We start from the raw sequence: 18,613 nt of genomic DNA, 5'->3' as shown, positions 1-18,613 counted from the left end.
CACGGGGGTGAGCTGCACATGGGGGGGTGAGAGATGCACATGGGGGGGTTATGTTTACATAACTTTGTTGCCTTATGAAGGGCGGGGCCCCCAAAAATTTCTTGCACAGGGGCCCACTACAGTCTGTGTCCGCCCCTGGGATGAAGTAAATGCAGCTGAACAGCAGCTGTCAGGACAGCTGCCCTGTCCTGCTGCAGGGCGTGATGGGGCCTCAGTGATGCGGCTCCTGGCACAGCACATTATGTGGGGCTCCTGGCATAGCTCCTGGCGGGGACCTGGTCTACACTATATGATAAGTATGCACTAAACTCCAAATCCCTCCATTACCCCGCCCCCATATGACCAAAGCCCCGCCCACCCCACCCCCTCCTTGCTGGGCCATGGAAAAATGATCTTGCTTCAAGCCGGTCCCTGGTGCAAAAAAGGTTGGGGACCACTGGTCTATAGCATAAAATGGGAATAGATAGGGGGAATAAAACATTTCGGGCAGCGACACATAAAAATGAGTGACTGTGCATAGTTCACATGGATGTGGCAATTTCAAGATGTTTTTGATCCAATTCAATCCTGCCTCCAAACCAAGTGGGACCGCCTATTTGTGGGTGGAGCTTTTAATAACCCCTCCCCTTTATAGCCAGAGATATAACCACATTTTAGGGGATTGTTTCAGAAGCATCGAGACCGTCCCAGCATCCAGTTTTTGGGACTGATGACAAGTATGGGTCATACATATATCTGAGTTTATGTATCTTTAAAAGTTTTGCCCAGGGGCCCAATATTTTTTGATTTACACTGCTGGAAGCAGACATGTGTAAGCCTGTTTAGATACATGAGAATGTGGAGCTTTATATACATATTTATTCTGTATGGGATATTAGTAGAAATCAGTAATTGTCACAAAGGCGACTATTTGTTCAGCTGTTTGCAGGTGATTAGTAGACATTATTCCTGCAGGTTCCTGTATACTTGGTGACTCAGCCGCTCTACACAGACGATTTCCCACGAATAAATGGAAAATAATGATACGATTGAGATCAAGATCAGTAAATCCAACCAGTGAAATGTGATAATACATAAGGCTTTTAATCCTTTTTTTGCCCTGTTGTTTTTTGCAGCCAGCTTGGCCGTTACTTGCAGTCAGGCGTCCGCCTACTCTCAGTACCGGAGAATCCTGACAGTGCGCAATGTGCGCTTGAACATTCACAAACACCTGCAGTCACATAGAGTGAGTTCAGACATGAACCCCAAGCCTGGACAACCCCTTTTAAGTAAACAAAATTGTCTACAAATGGTGGTCACCTCAGTCTGGGATCCTACAAGTTTCACGCAAGCGGATTGAACGCTGTTGAGAAACTAAACCTCTGTTTCTTGGGATCTGTAGCGTCTGAGCTAATACTGACCACATATGTATTAATTTCATATCAACATGCCACAAGGCTTCACATTAGAAACGTACTTATCTATACTTCTATATAATAAAGTAAATTTATACTCGTGTTTCCTTCTAATTCCTTTATGGCAATGTGCTCACTCCATGTCACAAATGAAAAAAAAAGATCTTATGCTCTGTCCAGGTGCACTATAGCACAGATGAAAAAAAAATGAAATGCTGCATTCCTTTTTTATATTGCTCACATACTGAGGCACACTCCAGGGTCAGTTTCATTACCAGATAGTTTAACAAAGTAATATGTTTTTGGAGTGTGGGAGATAACTGAAAGACGATTGAAGCAAGTGAAAAGTTAAAAAAAAATTTTTTTTAAATATTTAAAAAAATATATATAAAAGTTTTAAATCACCATGCTTTTAGCCCCATTCAAAATAAAACAATAAAAAAAGAATCAAATATACACATATTTGGTATCGCCGAGTTCAGAATTATCCGATCTATAAATATCTAAAAATAATTAATCTGATCGGTAAATGGCGTAACGAAAAAAAAAATCAAAACGCCAGAATTACGTTTGTTTTTGGTTGCCACAAATTGCAATAAAATGCAATAAGAGGCGATCAAAACATTGTATCTACCCCAAAATAGTATCAATAAAAACGTCAGCTCAATGCGCAAAAAATAAGCCCTCACTTGGCCCAAGATTCCAAAAAATTGAGACGCTACAGGTCTCGGAAAATGGCAACTTTTTTTTTTTTTTTGCACCACTTACGAGAACCTATACATGTTTGATATCTATGAACTTGTAATTACCTGGGAAATCATAATGGTCGGTCAGTTTTTGCAGTTAGTAAACATGGTAAAAAAAAAAAGGCCAGGGAAGCTGCAAGGTAACGCTGATGCCCTGTCTAGACTTCCTAGTTTGGTGTCTGAAATTGCTAAAACTCCCGACTTTGGGCAGAGGAGGGGGATATGTGACAAAGTCACTGGCAAAGTACTGGAGGGAAGATATGCATCTCTGAGGTTGTTAGCTTCAGTGATATGAACCTAGAAAATTGCTTTAGCACACTAAGTGCTGAGTGGGGTTAACCGGCCATGTTTAGGGCTAGGTTGATTGAACAGTTGGTGAGAGGCTGTTCAACATATCTCCACCCCAAGGTGGAGTCAAGAGCATTAATACACAGCCTGCTTTCTGATTCATTGTTGGGTGTGTCTGGAGATGTTCTTGTTAAGGAAAGCTGAACTTTTATATGTTAGTTCCTAAGCGAGCGGATCTCTGCAGCAACACAGACTGTGCCATACATTGGAAAAAGAAGAAATTATTGCCAGCTCACCTTCAGTGGTTCATGCGATGGAGCACGGATCTGCGTCCTGACCAGACATGAAAACAGTTCATAAGAAGAAAAAGGTTTGTCCAGCTCCAATAAAAATATAGATCAATGTCCCACATCTAAATGGAACCTTCCTGTTACATTTTTTCCCCACCGGATGGATCCTTTCATTGAATGAAATTGTCATTTTTAAGATATTTTTGATATGAATAAATTGAATGTTTTTATTGGAGCTGGTCAAACCTATTTCTTCTTATGCTGTGCCACACGTTATGTTTTGTTTTCTCGTTACGCCAGAAAGGCTGTGTTTATTTTGCTAACCCTGCACTGGTTTATGCTGTATCCATAATAAACCAGTGGAAGATTTAAAGAGACAGTGTTCCTGAGTCTACCTCTATGTGCAGCTAAGTGAACTGATCTACCACAACAAAGATAGATGGATATACAGTATATGGCGGCATTATTTAGATATAAAGTATTAGGTGGTATTTTTAAAATACAATTTAGATTGCCATTAGTTATGTTTTCCGTATTGCTGTATTATTTATATATACAATATTTGGTATATTTATTGAAAAAAAAATAAAATTTATACATTTTCTGCTACATTTACGTGTTCAATATTCAGTGTATATTTAGAAAGAGAGAATGGTACAAAGTATGCTCTTATTTTTGTCATATGCCGTATTAGACAGGGTGGGGGCTCAGTAACTTGTTTTGCCCAGTAGAACCAAAGGGGTCCATAGCAAAGGTGCAATATACCCCTTTAAATATAGCCTAACTCTATACTCAACAATAGCAAATTTGCTAGTTGGCACATCAACCCCGCGCATCTCTAAGCAACAACATAGTTTTGCTATTCACACAACCCCCTTGAGAGTCGTAATTGTGTCCACATTGATTGCTACCCAATTTTCCCAGAACGAAACATAAATTATAAATTGTAGAACATATAATAATCAGCACCTCAGGGGTCATGTTTAAAGGTATTTTTTTTATATCAGGAGAAATATTTTAATGCAAAAACATACAGTACACCCCCAAGAAAATCCTCTACTCTATGCAGATCATGATGAATGCACAATAAACTGTACTGTACCGTTTATTTTTTTGTTTTTCAGTTTATCCATCAGTTTCAAACAGCAGCACAATGCACAAGATAACAGGTACGTATTATCTGGGGGGAAAAGGCTTGTTGTCTTTTTTTTTAATTTAAAAAAAAAAAAAAAATCAACAATTTTAGTGGTTTGACTGTACACAACCACAGCAATAATTACAGGTAAACTGCAGAGAAAGAATTTAGTTATATGATTGCTAGTCACATTTCATTCCGCACTAAAAAAGATTAAAGTGCCCTTATAACCCCAAATTTGTTTGGGCCTTAAAGAGAATCTGTCACCCGGTTTTTGTTACTTAAAATGAGAGATGCGTGATGTAGGGACAGAGACCTTGATTCCAGCGATGTGTCACTTACTGGGCTGCTTGCTGTAGTATTTATAAAATCACTATTTTATCAGCAGGAGATTATCACTAGAGGACTAGCAATCCTATTGCCAGGTAGTCCAGCCTCGCCCCCATCACTGATTGGAAGCCTATGCACAGTGTACACAGGAAGCTTCCAATCAGTGGTGGGGGCGGGGTTATATAGGACTCAGCATTCAGAGATCTGGTAAATCTGCAGCAGATAAGTGATTTATATGAAAACTGCAGCAAGCATCACTGGAATCAGGGTCTCTTCCCATACATCATGTTGCTCTCAGATGGTGTAGCAAAAATCTGGTGTCAGATTCCCTTTAAGGCTGTGTGCCCACGATGCGTTTTTTAAGCCTTTCCGCAGTGGCATAAACGCTGCAGAAACGTTCAACGCATGGTAGAAGGCCTGCCATGTCCCCCAATGATAATCCGCATGTGCTGTGCACATGCTGCGGAAATTTCCGCTGCGGATTATCATTGCGGAAAAAAACGCAGCACTACCAATTATTTTGCGGAAGTGCTGCGTTTTCGCCGCCATTGACTTGCATTAGAGCGCATGCATTCCGCATCACTGTATATCTAGATGCGCATTCCACGCGTTCTAATGTGCGGATGGTACCCAGGTCTAGAGAAGAGGAGACTCTCCTCCGGACCCGGGAACCATAGAAAACTGTAAAAAAAAAAAGAATAAAATAAAAAATAAATATATACTTACCTTCTGGCGGCCCGCGGTGCGCTCCTCGTTGCTTGCGGCAGTTCGCGATGGAATGAAGGACCTGCGCTGACGTCATAGTCATGTGACGGGTCACGCGACGCTGACGTCGGCAGGTCCTTCAGTGTACCGCTGCCGGCAGCCGGGACGGAGGGAATCAAGACTCCGGGGTCCATCGGAAGGTAAGTATAGATATTATTTTTTATTTTTTATCATTCTTTACGGTCACACTATATAAATCCATGCCGTTTGCATGGATTTATATAGTGTGACCAAGTTGTCAAGCACTTTACAAGTGATGCTAAAATCGCTTGGAAAGCGCTTGATAACCCGCAGGCAGAAATGCAAGTGAAGAACGCTTCACATCCGCATGTCCCTGGCAGGAAAACGCATGTACAATCCGCATGTACAATCCGCATGTACAATCCGCATGCGTTTTTTTCTGCCAGGGAGATGCAGAAACGCTTAGGAAAAAATCCTGAGCATTTCTGCATCGTGGGCACATAGCCTTAGAATGCAATACATTTTTTTTTCATTTTTGCCTCTTTCAGAACTTTTAGTTTCTATCTCATTGACATAACCTTGTTTTAACAGAGAAAAATTATAGGATTTTTTTTTTTTGCTGAAGTTGGAGGTAGATATACTGTATATTACTAGTTAGTTTATTTCTTTTTGTGGGACATAAAACAAAGAAAAAAAAAATCTATATATTTTTTTTAATTTTTTTATTGATTTTTCAGTTTTTTCTGGTCTAGTCATTTTTTTGATAAATAATCAGTTTTTTTAAAATCGCAATAAATGATTACTAGTAAGTTATAAATTATTAATAAACAGTACTTCTGTATGTAACTATAAAAGTGCAAATACAGACCAGGGGTCCTATCTATGTCCTGGCGACGCAAGCAAAGAGGGAAGTTCCCTTTGGTCATGCTGTGGTCCATGTCTAAGGGTCTCTCAGTCAATCCTGCTATATCGACAGGTTTGGCCGACTTTCGTTTTGAGAAGGATCAGCACCTTGGAGTTTCAGTGGTCGATCCTTTTGTTCTGCGTTGAGATAAGCAGCTGCCAGAGGAGTCCTCCGAACGTTCCTGTATATGTGGGAGCTGCCCACAGATATCTAATGTGTACGAGGACTTGAACACTGGTGTGTATGGGTTCAGAGAGGTCCAAGCTTTTTAGGGAGAAGGGCGTTTATTTTGACGCGCCCCCTGGGCCGTGGGGTACTCGGTAGCCGGGCCGTCGATGCTGGGGGATGTCACGGTGGCGGTGACCCGGTCCGTGACCCAGGGCGGTCAATAAAAGGGAATTATAGTTTTTATATATACAGCTGTTGGTAATGCAGCAGAGTTGGTTCAGCTCTCCACAGGTAGAGCTAAGCTCCAGGGCAATGCCGTGATGGTTAATGATGAGATAGCTGTTGTTGTGCAGTCTAGTGCAGGGCGGGTGATGGCGCAGCAATAATTCACAGAGCCAGTGGGGTGCAGTCTTCAAGGTTTACTCACGGTTATCACGTTGCTCCTGGTTACAACGGTCAAATTATCACCACCCGCGTCGTTCTGCGTTCACCGAGGCAGGGGTTCAGCAATCCCTCAGGTAACTCGAGAGTACTTGACGGGACCCCGTTCTGTGTGCCCTTCTCGGTCGTCTTCCTGCGCTGGCTCTCACCCTCCTGCCCTGCGCCTCGCAACCAGTGTCCCAAGCCGGTAACCTCAGATCTTGGCGGGCAACCTGCAGTTCCCTGGATCCTGTGCGGCTACCTTTTCGGTGATTATTTGCGGCTGTTGGCAACTACACCCTGAAAATGTAGAAGCCTCCGGTTTCTAGCTGAATGTTGTAATTCTCACTAGTTAGGGACCGGTCCCCTTTGTGGCCTGATCCCTCCACGTCCTGGTAGATTCGGGCGTACGGGTGGTCTTCTGCACTTCCCGTACCCCTAGGATCCCCTCTTTCTTTCGGGAGCTTTCCTCCCTGCTCCTCTCTTCTCTTCAGTCTCACCTCCTGGGCCTCTCTCACTCAGGCCCGCTCCTCCCGAGCAGAGCTCCTACAGAGCTCCTGCTCCACACACTCTCTCCTCACTGTTCTCACCACTCCCAAGATGGCTTCCCCTTTTTATACTACTCCTGAAGTGCTCCCTTGTCCTTCTTCCTCCACCCACACCCACTACATGGTTCCACCCTCCAGCTAGGAACCAGGGACTGTGCTCTCCCTTAGGAGCAATCTCGCCCTTCCCTACTGAAGTGTAATGGATGCAAGTGTGTGAGTCCTGGGTAGTACTCCCTCCTTACCTGAGAGAAGGAGACACCACACCTCTGGGTGAGATGCAGTACCTCTGTGGCGACTGAACCCGCAGGGGCACCACAATTTTTATTCTCATGTTTCATTGTTTTCTCATTTCATCTATTTTTGAACAATTTAACATATTTTTTGTTTAATTCTGAATGGGAACACATGTTCCTTGCTGACTTCATACACAGAATGCTGATAACCACTGATCTGACTGTCGCCAGTGCTCAAAATACACAGACCTGCATAGAAGACACAGATTACAGGAGCATGTTTTTCTATTGTAATGCATGGTGGCAGCTGAAGTCATTTCTGGACTTTGATGAATTTCAAATAAAGAAGAAATGTTTTATAGTTTAAAGGGAATCTGTCAGCAGGTTTTTGCTTTGTAATTTGAGAGCAGCATGATGTAGGGGCCCAGAGCCTGATACCAGGGATGTGTCACTTACTAGTCTCAGTTTTTGTTTCAATAAAATCAATGTTTTATCAGCATGAGATTATCACTACATGACTAGGTGTCTCCTGCCTCCTAGTCCTGCTGCTCTGTGTAACCCCGCCCCCACCACTGATTAGCAGCTCTCTGTCAATATACAGTGTACATAGAAAGCTGCCAATCAGTGGTGTGGGCGGGGTTATATACAGCTCAGCATTCAGAGCTCTGCTAGATCTACAGCAGAGAAAACTGTGATTCTATCACAACTGCGGCACCCAGTAAACTAAGTGATACAATGTTGAAATCAGGCTCTCTGTCCCTACAGAATAGCAAAAACCTGCTAATGGAATCCCATTAAGATCCTTGTGCTGGATTGATTTACATCCTTTCTTGAATTTTTCTATTTGCGTTTCCCTGATACGTCTCTCCTCAAGAACCTGACATTTCATCCTAGCACCCGAAAGGGAACCTGTCACTAGATTCATGATATCTGAACCACGAGCAGCCTGAATCAGAGCCTCGGTGCACAATTGGAGCCAGGTATGTTTTACTTTGAAACGCTCCATCATTTCAGAGCAAACCTAGTTGAAAGATCTGGGGATCATAGCCAGATGTCAGACTAGTCTGTCTGCACCGCTGCTGTCAGCTTTTTCCCGCCCCACTATAGTTGATTGATAGGTCTCCTTATGTACACATATGGGGGGAAAACTCAATCAACTGGAGATTGAAGAGAAGCCAGCGGTGGCCAGTGCCAGACTAGTCTCATCTCTCCCTATATTCCCTCGGCCAACTTTGCAAATTATGTTTCCTCTGAAATTCTGCAGTGTTTCAAAGACAGACATACCTGTCCGCAGTCGTGCAGCCAGACTTTGATTCATACCGTCCATGTCCCCTATAAGGGTATTGGCACAGTGGTCATGAGTGTGCCAGCTCAGCTAAAATCTACCAACAAATTTTGTCCCAAAACTCAAAATCCTCCAATTAACTGACAAATGAACCTCGTGGTTAATTTTAGACCTTCTGTCCCTAGACCACCCTGGAATATAATAGCACATTCATTGACCATAGAACCTAGTAAAGAGAGGTGACTATTAGAGGGAAGCAAATCTTTTGAAATTCAAATTCACCAGCTTTGCCAAATTTCCCCAAGAATTGATTATCCATTACCTTCAATTGTCCTTAAAGGGGTTTTCCCACGAACAAAAGTTAACTTTAAAAATTGTCTGTGTCTGATCATGTACGGAACATACCACAGCTCCTGGTCAGACAGAGACAATTTCTAGAATTAACTTTTGTTAGTGGGAAAACCCCTTTAACTATGTAGGACACTATTCTCTTTTCCTCAAACACTAATCCTCTTCACTGATGAAGATGTCTTTGAGAATGAAGTGATTAACCAGAGACAGCATGGGTTTGTAACTAATAAGTCATGTCAGACTAACTTCCTTCTATGACAGAATCACTGACTGGGTGGATCAGGGAAACGCAGTAGATATAGTATATCTAGACTTCAGCAAAGCATTTGACAAAGTATCTCATACCATTCTTATTGAAAAAATTACCAACTACCAACTATTGAATGGACAAGGCAGCTGTTAAGTGGATTACTAACTGGTGATCGGATCCAAAGAGTGGTCATAAATGATTGCACATCCAGTTGGAAGAATGTCTCAAGTAGGGTTCTACAATGCTCTGTCCTGGACCCTGTCTAGTTCAACATCTTTATCAATGATTTAGATGAAGGAATTGAGGGTAAACTGATTAAATTCGCTAATGACACAAAGTCAGGAGGGGTAGCTAATACTAGAGAAGAGAGAGGATTCAAAAAGATCTAAACAAATTGGAACTGTGGGCAGCAACTAATAGAATAGTTTTTATCAGGGAGAAATGCAAAGTCCTACATCTGGGGAAGGAAAATGAAAAAAGCATATACAGAATGGGAGGAATAGGGTTAAGCAACAGCACATGTGAAAAAGACTTGGGTATACTGTGACATGCAGAAGTAGTGCTGTTGCTTCAAAAGCATCCAGCAACTATTACAAATAACACAAGGACAGGAGACAGGAAGTGTTGTGCTTCAGAGGCATCTAGCAACTAGACACTCCCCCCTCCATCTCCATGCAGGATAAAGGATGCTGTGTACTATTGTGTCCTTGTGAAGGAAAAGCCTGTGGTTGTGTATGCATAGAAGTGTGCTGCTAAGAGATCTCATCTATGCTGAATTATGCTACTGAAGAGACTGTAATACTGTGCCTTGTGAAGAAACTACTGTATTGTTACTGGAGCCGGTTGCTCAAGAAACTCAGACTGTACTGTAATGAAGATTGTGCTGTAATATACCTGAATTGCACTGGCCGTGCTTCAGATTAAATTCCACTGTTAAACTGTTGAAAAAGACTCTTGTCGGATTTGTCTGGTCAGCAATTGAATCTTTCGTGTGCCTGAGAGAAGCTGCAGCCTGTGGTCGCCCTGAGTAACGGTTCCCCCAGGATTCCAAAGAATTTATGAAATCCGTCTCACCCTATCTGAACCTAGCAGCGTGTGTGTAACATTGGTGGCCCGTACGGGGAATCCTGAGCGGGAATTAGCGTGTAGAGGGAGAAGAGGAAAAGTGTCTGGAAAAACACCTCAATTCAACACTGCTGCAAGAGTTAAAGGGGACCAGCCCTAAAGAAAACTCACTAGCAGCAATGGATGTGGAAATACAAATGGACAGAATTTGTGAGCTGCTTCTTCAGTTAACCTGTGAAGAATTGAGAACAGTAGCAGAACATATAAAGATGTCAGAAGAACAGATGTCTAAAGCACACAACCGCAGGCAACTGTTAGCTGCCATTAATGCAAAAATGAATGAGCTGGGGGAGAAAGAACCTGAAGACGTCATGGGGACGTTCCTCCAGGAGCTAACACAGTTTCTAACCAGGTTGAAGTTGGAGGATGGAGTGGCGGCACCAATTACCAAAAGCGGGAATCTCCGTCCGCAGACAGAACTACAGGAATTGAAAGAACAATTCAAAGCCCTAACAACAGCCCTGCAGGAATCGACCAAAACCTCTTAACGGTTAATAGACTCAGACAGGACCTTTAACCTGCTCCGGTTAGATAAATCAGGGAGACAGTCCTCTTTAACACCACAAATCACCATAAGGAAAGAATTCAAGATCCTGGGACAGATTGGAGAGTGTGAACATGTCTTATATGGACTAGTTGCACCAGATCGATGCAGGCTTACAGAAAGACTACCAGCCAGATGAGATCGTTGAGGGGGTGGTGAAAGCGATCAGTCCAGGACTGAACCTCCGTAGTATGCTAGAAATGAAGAGTCAATTGACCTTGCAACAGCTGAAGATGATTTTAAAAGGACACTATAAAGAAGAGTACTACAGAATTGTTCCACCGACTCATTAACCTCTCACAGAAAAATAATGAATCACCCCAAAGTTTCTTGTTCAGAGCAATTGAACTGAAGGATAGACTGTTGTTTGCATCCAGAGATGTAGAAGCAGAGGAGAAGTTTGGTGCTGGACTAGTCCAGAAGAAGTTCTTGAGATCATTGGGAATGGGGTTAATCAGCAAAGACATCAAGTTGCAGCTGAAACAGTACCTAGAAGATCCTGGCATTCTGGATGAAGTCCTAATTGAAAAAATGAATGAGGCAGCTAGTTTGGAGTCAGAGAGCGAACAGAAGTTAAAGAAAGGCTCTGCTCCTAAAATCACCAAAATGAGTCAGCTGAAGTTGGAGACCCCTGGTGGCCAGTCCGAAGATAATCATGGAGACCCTCTAGTGCCACCTCCGAGAGGGAACCTTAAATCACCAACAAAAGAGAGGACAACCAGAGCTGACTGGGAGGAAGTAATAGGAGAACTGAGAGCGAAATTGGTTGAGGTGAAAAAGTTGATTTGTTCTAGGCCAGAACCTGTATCCCTCAGACCCAGGAGTGGGTTCCAAAACAGAAGATACTCGGCTTGTGAAGCATGCCGTTCATCAAATCAGAGTACGGTGTGTTTCCACTGTCTGAGAAGTGGTGAGGAAGGACATTATGCCAAGGAATGCCAATAGTCATGGTCGTTTGGGTTAAAAGACAGGAGGTTGCTAGTGGGGGGCGACTGGTAACTACGACACGGAGGAGGCCCCAGAAGCAAATCCAAATCTCACCAAACCCCAGAACAGCGCATGAGGTAAAACGGCTGCGTCAGTACTATCCCCAAGTGTGTTCCCGTCTACAACAGCTGCAAAAGAAACAGGGGCATCAGTTACTTAATGCCCAGTGGGGAGGTCAAACGATGTACTCCTGGAATGAGGATTCCTCGGTCAGTAAAGATAGCCTCATCAGCCTAATCGGTCACAGGTGCTTTATACAGTGCCAGCTAGATGGACTCCGGGTAAAAGCACTGTGGGACACAGGAGCCCAAGCGAGCCTTTTAAATGAAGAATGGAGAAGACGCTACCTTCCACATACCTGCCTTTGGTCGCTAAAAGAACTCGTTGGACCAGTGGAACTTTACGGCAAAGCTGTCAACCAGACCGAAATCCCTTTCATAGGCTGGGTGGAAGTAACTTTACAACTGAGGGCCACGAAGAACAGCAACACCATCGAGCTTTTGGTACCTTTTCTCGTGACCAGTGATCAGAACGTGGCAGAGGATCCTATCCTGGGTTATAATGTAATCAGTGAGGTCATCACGAAACACAAGTCAGGGACGCTGCTGTTGGATGCAATTGCCACATCACTTGCCATACCCAACGCCGTGGCAGAAAATGTAATTTATAGAGTAAAGAAAGCACAGAATACAATGGACCTAAATGAAGTCAAGGTAGGCTGGCGCCCAACCATCCCTGCAAACCAAATGGTGGGGGTGAGGTGTGGAGTCCGGGTAGAACCGGGAAGAAAAGTCCAGAAAAGACTTTTCATGCCAAAAGACTCTTCAGAACTTCCGGAAAGCCTAGTTTAAGGTGAGACTGTGCTTACGATTCCTACTGGTGGGTTTGCTCGAGTGACAGTACCGGTGATGAATACTACGAAACACGAAATTAGACTGGATCCAAAGACTGTGTTAAGTCACATTGAAACCGATAAAACGGTATATCCAGCCAGTGTGAGACTCGCCAAAGAGTCTACTGTGAATTCAGTCTCCCCACCAAGGAACAGCAGTTGCCCAGGGGAGGAAATTGCACGACCCGCCTCAGGGTCCTGGGATCCCCCAATACCCCTGGAACACTTGTTTGCTGAAGATATAGCGATAGCAAAACAGATGCTGAGAGATGAGTGTCATGCATTCCTAAAGATGACTCTGATATAGGCTCTATCCCGTCATTGCAATTGAAAATCAATTTGAAAGACACGACCCCAGTAACCAGAAGTTACATGTCTGTGCCAAAACCATTACACCGTGAAGTGAAAGAGTATTTACAAGATCTAATCAACAGAGGTTGGGTCCAAAAGTCGAAGTCATCGTATTCCTCTCCTATTGTTTGTGTTAGGAAGAAGAACGGTACGTTGAGACTCTGCTGTGATTACCGGGAACTAAACCGTAAGTCAGTACCTGATCGGCACCCGATACGAAAGATTCAAGATATGCTGGATAGCCTATCAGGAAGTACCTGGTTCTCTGTCCTTGATCAGGGTAAAGCATACCATCAAGGGTTTGTTGAAGAGTCCAGTAGACCTTTGACAGCATTCATCACACTGTGGGGGTTATATGATTGGATCCGGATACCGTTTGGGCTCAGTTCAGCTCAGGCAGAATTTCAGAGGAGCATGGAGACCTGTTTGGAAGGATTGAGAGACGATATCTGCCAGCCGTACTTGGATGACAATGTAGTACGCAGCAAAACCTTCCGGGAGCATGTTGAACACGTGAGGACCGTATTACAGCGGTATCAACAACACGGAGTTAAGTTGACCCCAAAGAAGTGTGAACTGTTCAAAAGGCAAGTCCAATTTCTAGGGAAAATTGTATCCAGATAAGGATATACCATATACCCAGCAGAAATCGCTCCGGTACTGGCCTTAAAGGACAAGTGGCCCTCTACTGTCAGGGAGTTGAGGCAGATCTTAGGATTCCTCTCCTACTATCGTACTTGCGTTCAGAACTTCTCGAGGATTGCCGCCCCGCTATACCTCCTCTTCGGGACAACAGTGTCAATAACACCCACTGAGAAAAAGAAGAACACGGGTAGGACCAGGCTTAAAAGAAACAATGCCGTTTCGTCCCAACAGCCCATTCTCTGGACAGCAGACCACCAGGAGGTATTGGAAGAACTAGTAGACTACCTGGTAAAACCATAAAACCACCCAAGTTGGGATATCCTGATTTCAACTTACTATTTGCTCTTCATTATGACGCTTCTCAAGTTGGACTGGGAGCTGCCATGTATCAGCATCAAGATGGAAAATTGAGAGTCATCGGTTACGGTTCTAGAACATTGACAGATGTAAGGCGGCGGTGTTCACACCGTGCAGTAACTGAGGCAGTGACCCAAGCAAGTCCAACATAAGCAGCTTTTATTCAGGAAAACTTACAGGTAAACAGAGAGTCCTCCAGGTTCACAGCCGGGTTAACACAAGTTCATAACAACCGTTGCCGGGGGCAACGGCCTCGCCGGGCCGCACAGAGCCTGACGTGTGCAGAGCCTTCCCAGGCATGGGTTCAGCTACTCACAGGCCCGCCGAGCTTTCCTGCTATGCTCCTAGCAGGTCCCAACACTAAACAACACTAATCCTTAATGCAGGATTTTTAAAGGACCTGTGGCAAGAGCCGCTGGAAAACCCGGTTTGGAGGGAGGAGGTCGCCCCACTGCCTTCCTGTAGCCTCTTCCAAGAAATGAAGGCCCTGCCGGGTTTTACTAGTCTGCCTTAGCCAGATAGCCTGACCAGGTCAATGCTCACCTTCATTCCTGCATTGCAGCCGCAGGTGTGTCTGTGACTGCAATGCACTCCAATGGATTTAATAGGTCTCTGTACACATTCTGGGGATATATAACGTCCCTCGTATATGATCCCAGTCACTGCCTCACACAGAACATTGACAGCCGAGAAGAATTACCATCTATATTCCGGAAAGTTCCTGGCATTGAAATGGGCTATCTGTGAACGATTTAGAGATTATCTCTACTACAGCAAAGAGTTTGAGGTATACACTGACAACAACCCTTTGACCTATGTCCTTACTACAGCCAAACTGAATGCAACGGGTCAGAGATGGGTCGCTGAACTAGCTGACTTAAATTTCAGCATCAAGTGCAGGCCAGGAAAATGCAATGTGGATGCTGACGGATTGTCGAGAATGCCACTAGAGCCAAGAGGAAGACACACCACTGTGGTGTCCGTTGACGGTGGAAACCACCATAAAAGTGAGAGAACAAGATCACCCCCTGTCCATTCAACAACTACAAAAAGGAAAAATCCGTAGAGCACAACGGGAAGATCAGAAAATTGGTAGAATACTACTTTTTGTGGACCAAAATCGGTTTCCAAGTAAACGGGAGAGAGACAAAGAGTCACCAGCAGTATCTGTTTTAGTTAAAGAATGGACGAAGCTCTACCTCAGTGAAGACGGCATCCTGTATCGTAAAGGAGGACAAAACTGGCAGTTGGTACTACCCCGATTTATTCTGACTGCTGGTTTCAGAGTCGGGAGGGAATTTTTCCTCAGGTGAAGATTGGCCAAATCATTTGGGGTTTTTGCCCTCCTCTGGATCAACTTTAGCAATTACAGAACTAACAGGTCGAACTTGATGGACGCAAGTCTTTATTCGGCTTTACTAACTATCTATGTAACTATGTATTCAAAGAACTATATGAAAACATGGGACACCTGGGAGTGGAAAGGACAACCAACTTGATCCATGAAAGTTTATTCTGGCCGTACATGCAGAGAGATATTGAGAGGTACGTGACCAGGGAGTGTAGGTGTCTGAAAGATAAACATCCCAACACATCAACCCGGGCACCTATGGGCAACATCCAAACTGCATATCCATTTGAGATGGTCTCAATAGACTTTCTACATTTTAGATGTGCAAGTGTGATTATGAATACATATTGGTGGTAATGGACCATTTTACTCGATTTTGCCAAAGCATATGCCACCACCAATGAAGCCAGTCGAACAGCGGCAGAGAAGATCTTCAATGATTTTGCTTAGAGGTTTGGGTTCCCTACGAGGTTACACCATGACCAAGGAAAAGAATTTGAGAACCAGCTCTTTGCCAAGCTAGGAAAGTACTGTAGAATTCAGAAATCCCACACAACGCCCTATCACCCAGAGGGTAATGGACAAGTGGAACTTTTTAACCGAACATTATTGTCGATGTTGCGCACTTTAACAGCTGACGAAAAGAAAGACTGGAAGAGTTTTCTGTCAAAAGTGGTACATGCCTATAACTGTACAAAGAGCGATGCAACGGGTTACTCACCCTTCTTCCTATTGTATGGACGATCGCCAAGACTGCCAATCGACATCATGTTCGATACTCCGGTGGCAGAGACATACAACATAGCGTCCAAAGTGGTTACGCAAGGACAGAGCAAGAGAAAGGAGTACTATGATCAAAAATGTTATGGAGCAGAATTGGCACCGGGAAGCCGGGTGCTAGTCAAGAATGTACGTGAGAAAGGTGGTCCAGGAAAACTTCGTTCGTACTGGGAAGACCAGGTGCATGTGGTCGTAAGGAGGGAAGCTGATGACAGTCCAGTGTATGAAATCCGAGACAAGAAGACGGAGACAAGAAAACGAGAATAGTCCATCAGAATCTACTACTACCCTGTGATTATCTCCCACCACAACAAGACTTCCCAGAAATAGACGGATATCGTCCGAGATCGACTAAGGGACCATCACATACTGAAGCTCCAGAGGTGTTTAGTGACCTTGAAAGTTCCAATGAGGAAGAGCACACCATTGTATTGCTCGGACCGGCAAGAAAAGGGATGTACCATCCTCAGGAGACTTAACTAAGTCCCGAGGCTCCAGAGTTTGTACCAAGGAGTACAGATGAAGTCCAATTCAGATCTGATGATCGAACACTGGTTGCCGAAGAGACCGATTAACACTCAGGAGGAGCGGAATTACCAGACCGTGCGGAAACAGGCGATTCAGGAGAAGTACAGGAACTTACAGAGGCAGCTCCATGAGCATCCAAGGAAGCACGGGAAATGAGTGCAGTGGAAGAAACTCCTGTGACCGAAGAACCTGTGGTATCTGAGGAACAATCCACTAGGAGGATGTCGACCCGAGAAGTGAAGAGGCCTGTGATGCTGACGTACGAGACACTTGGTGAACCGAGTCAAGTGCCAAGGACTGTCGACTGGAAACAGGTATCTCTGCCTGTGGACCAGGTAAGCCCACTTGCGTGGAATTCATTACCGAGAGGCAGTATGGAAGATTCATGCTTTGATTTTCCTTAAAAGACTTTGTAGAAACAAAGAACTGTTAAGGCCTAGTGAGAGAGAGACCTGGTTGAAGACGTACGAAAAGCTCCTGCTGAAGAGATGCTGATTGTTTTAATTGTGTTAATTGTTTATTTCTTACAGGCGTCCTACAAGAAAAAGGTTGTAAGAATAGGTTGTTATCAATGTTTATAAATGTTGTGCCAATTTGTATATAAAGTTACTCAACTTTCACCACTGTCTCAGAATTGGTCAGATTGACCACTTAAGACCAATGTCGAGGACGACATTCAAAAAGGAGGGAAGAGTGTGACATGCAGAAGTAGTGCTGTTGCTTCAAAAGCATCCAGCAACTATTACAAATAACACAAGCACAGAAAACAGGAAGTGTTGTGCTTCAGAAGCATCCAGCAACTAGAGGGGTTAACACAGTCACAGGAGACAGGAAGTGTTTTAGCAGAGCACCAGGGGTATTGTGGGGAACTTGTTATTGTAGTCTGGCTGAAGCCGAAGAGAAAGGTGGTGTGTTATCTGGATCTGACAGAAGGCTACTGAACAGGATTCAGATCAGGAGAGAAACTAAACACAGGTCAGATAAACTCCCTGAACTAACAGTGCATAGTATTATCGGGCAGGAAGATAAGTACTGGAAGGAATTGTGTCACAGGGATCATCTCCCTCATCAAACCCTTCCCCCCCTCCATCTCCATGCAGGATAAAGAATGCTGTGTACTATTGTGTCCTTGTGAAGGAAAAGCCTGTGGTTGTGTATGCATAGAAGTGTGCTGCTAAGAGATCTAATCTATGCTGAATTATGCTACTGAAGAGAGTGTAATACTGTGCCTTGTGAAGAAACTACTGTATTGTTACTGGAGCCGGTTGCTCAATAAACTCAGACTGTACTGCAATGAAGATTGTGCTGTAATATCCCTGAATTGCATTGGCCGTGCTTCAGATTAAATTCCACTGTTAAACCGTTGAAAAAGACTCTTGTCAGATGTGTCTGGTTAGCAATTGAGTCTATCTTGTGTCTGAGAGAAGCTGCAGCCTGTGGTCGTGCTGAGTAACGGTTTCCCCAGGATTCCAAAGAATTCATGAAATCCGTCTCGCCTTATCTGAACCTAGCGGTGTGCATGTAACAATACTAATAGATCACAGACTGAACATGAGTCTAGATCACGTGAAGTAATTATCCCCCTCTACTCCTCTTTGGTCAGACCCCATCTGGAATACTGTGTACAGTTTTGGGCATCACATTTTAAAAAAGACATCGAAAAACTGGAGCAAGTTCAGAGAAGAGCTACCAGGATGGTGACTGGTCTACAAACAAGGTCCTACGAGGAACGGTTAGAGGATTTGGGAATGTTTAGCTTGCAAAAGAGAAGGCTGAGAGGAGACTTAATAGCTGTCTATAAATATCTGAAGAGATGTCATGTCACAGTGTAGAGGGATCATCCTTATTCTCATTTGCACGTGGAAACACGAAATGCAATGGGATGAAACTGAAAGGAAGAAGATAAAGATTAGATATTAGAAAAAACTTTTTGACAGTGAGGGTGATCAATGAGTGGAACAGGCTGCGACGAGAGGTGGTGAGTT

The 18,613-nt window shown here is 43.9% G+C and overlaps 1 protein-coding gene across 4 annotated transcripts in view; it reads left to right on the top strand.

Moving 5' to 3' along the window:
- CUNH11orf97 (chromosome unknown C11orf97 homolog) overlaps positions 1–18,613 on the top strand; it is a 157,756-nt gene that overhangs the window by 119,675 nt on the left and 19,468 nt on the right. For all 4 annotated transcript variants that reach the window (XM_073669744.1, XM_073669746.1, XM_073669740.1 and 1 more), the window contains one exon: positions 3,843–3,887. In XM_073669744.1, the coding sequence (XP_073525845.1) occupies positions 3,843–3,887 (45 nt within the window). The remainder of the gene's footprint in view (positions 1–3,842; positions 3,888–18,613) is intronic.

This window comes from Phyllobates terribilis, unplaced genomic scaffold (genome assembly GCF_046119375.1).
Source record: "Phyllobates terribilis strain yellow unplaced genomic scaffold, ASM4611937v1 Scaffold_2__4_contigs__length_985480577, whole genome shotgun sequence".
Classification (NCBI taxonomy): Eukaryota; Metazoa; Chordata; class Amphibia; order Anura; family Dendrobatidae; genus Phyllobates; species Phyllobates terribilis.
Note: the sequence above shows the minus strand (reverse complement) of the source record. Positions and strands in the feature narration are given on the sequence as shown.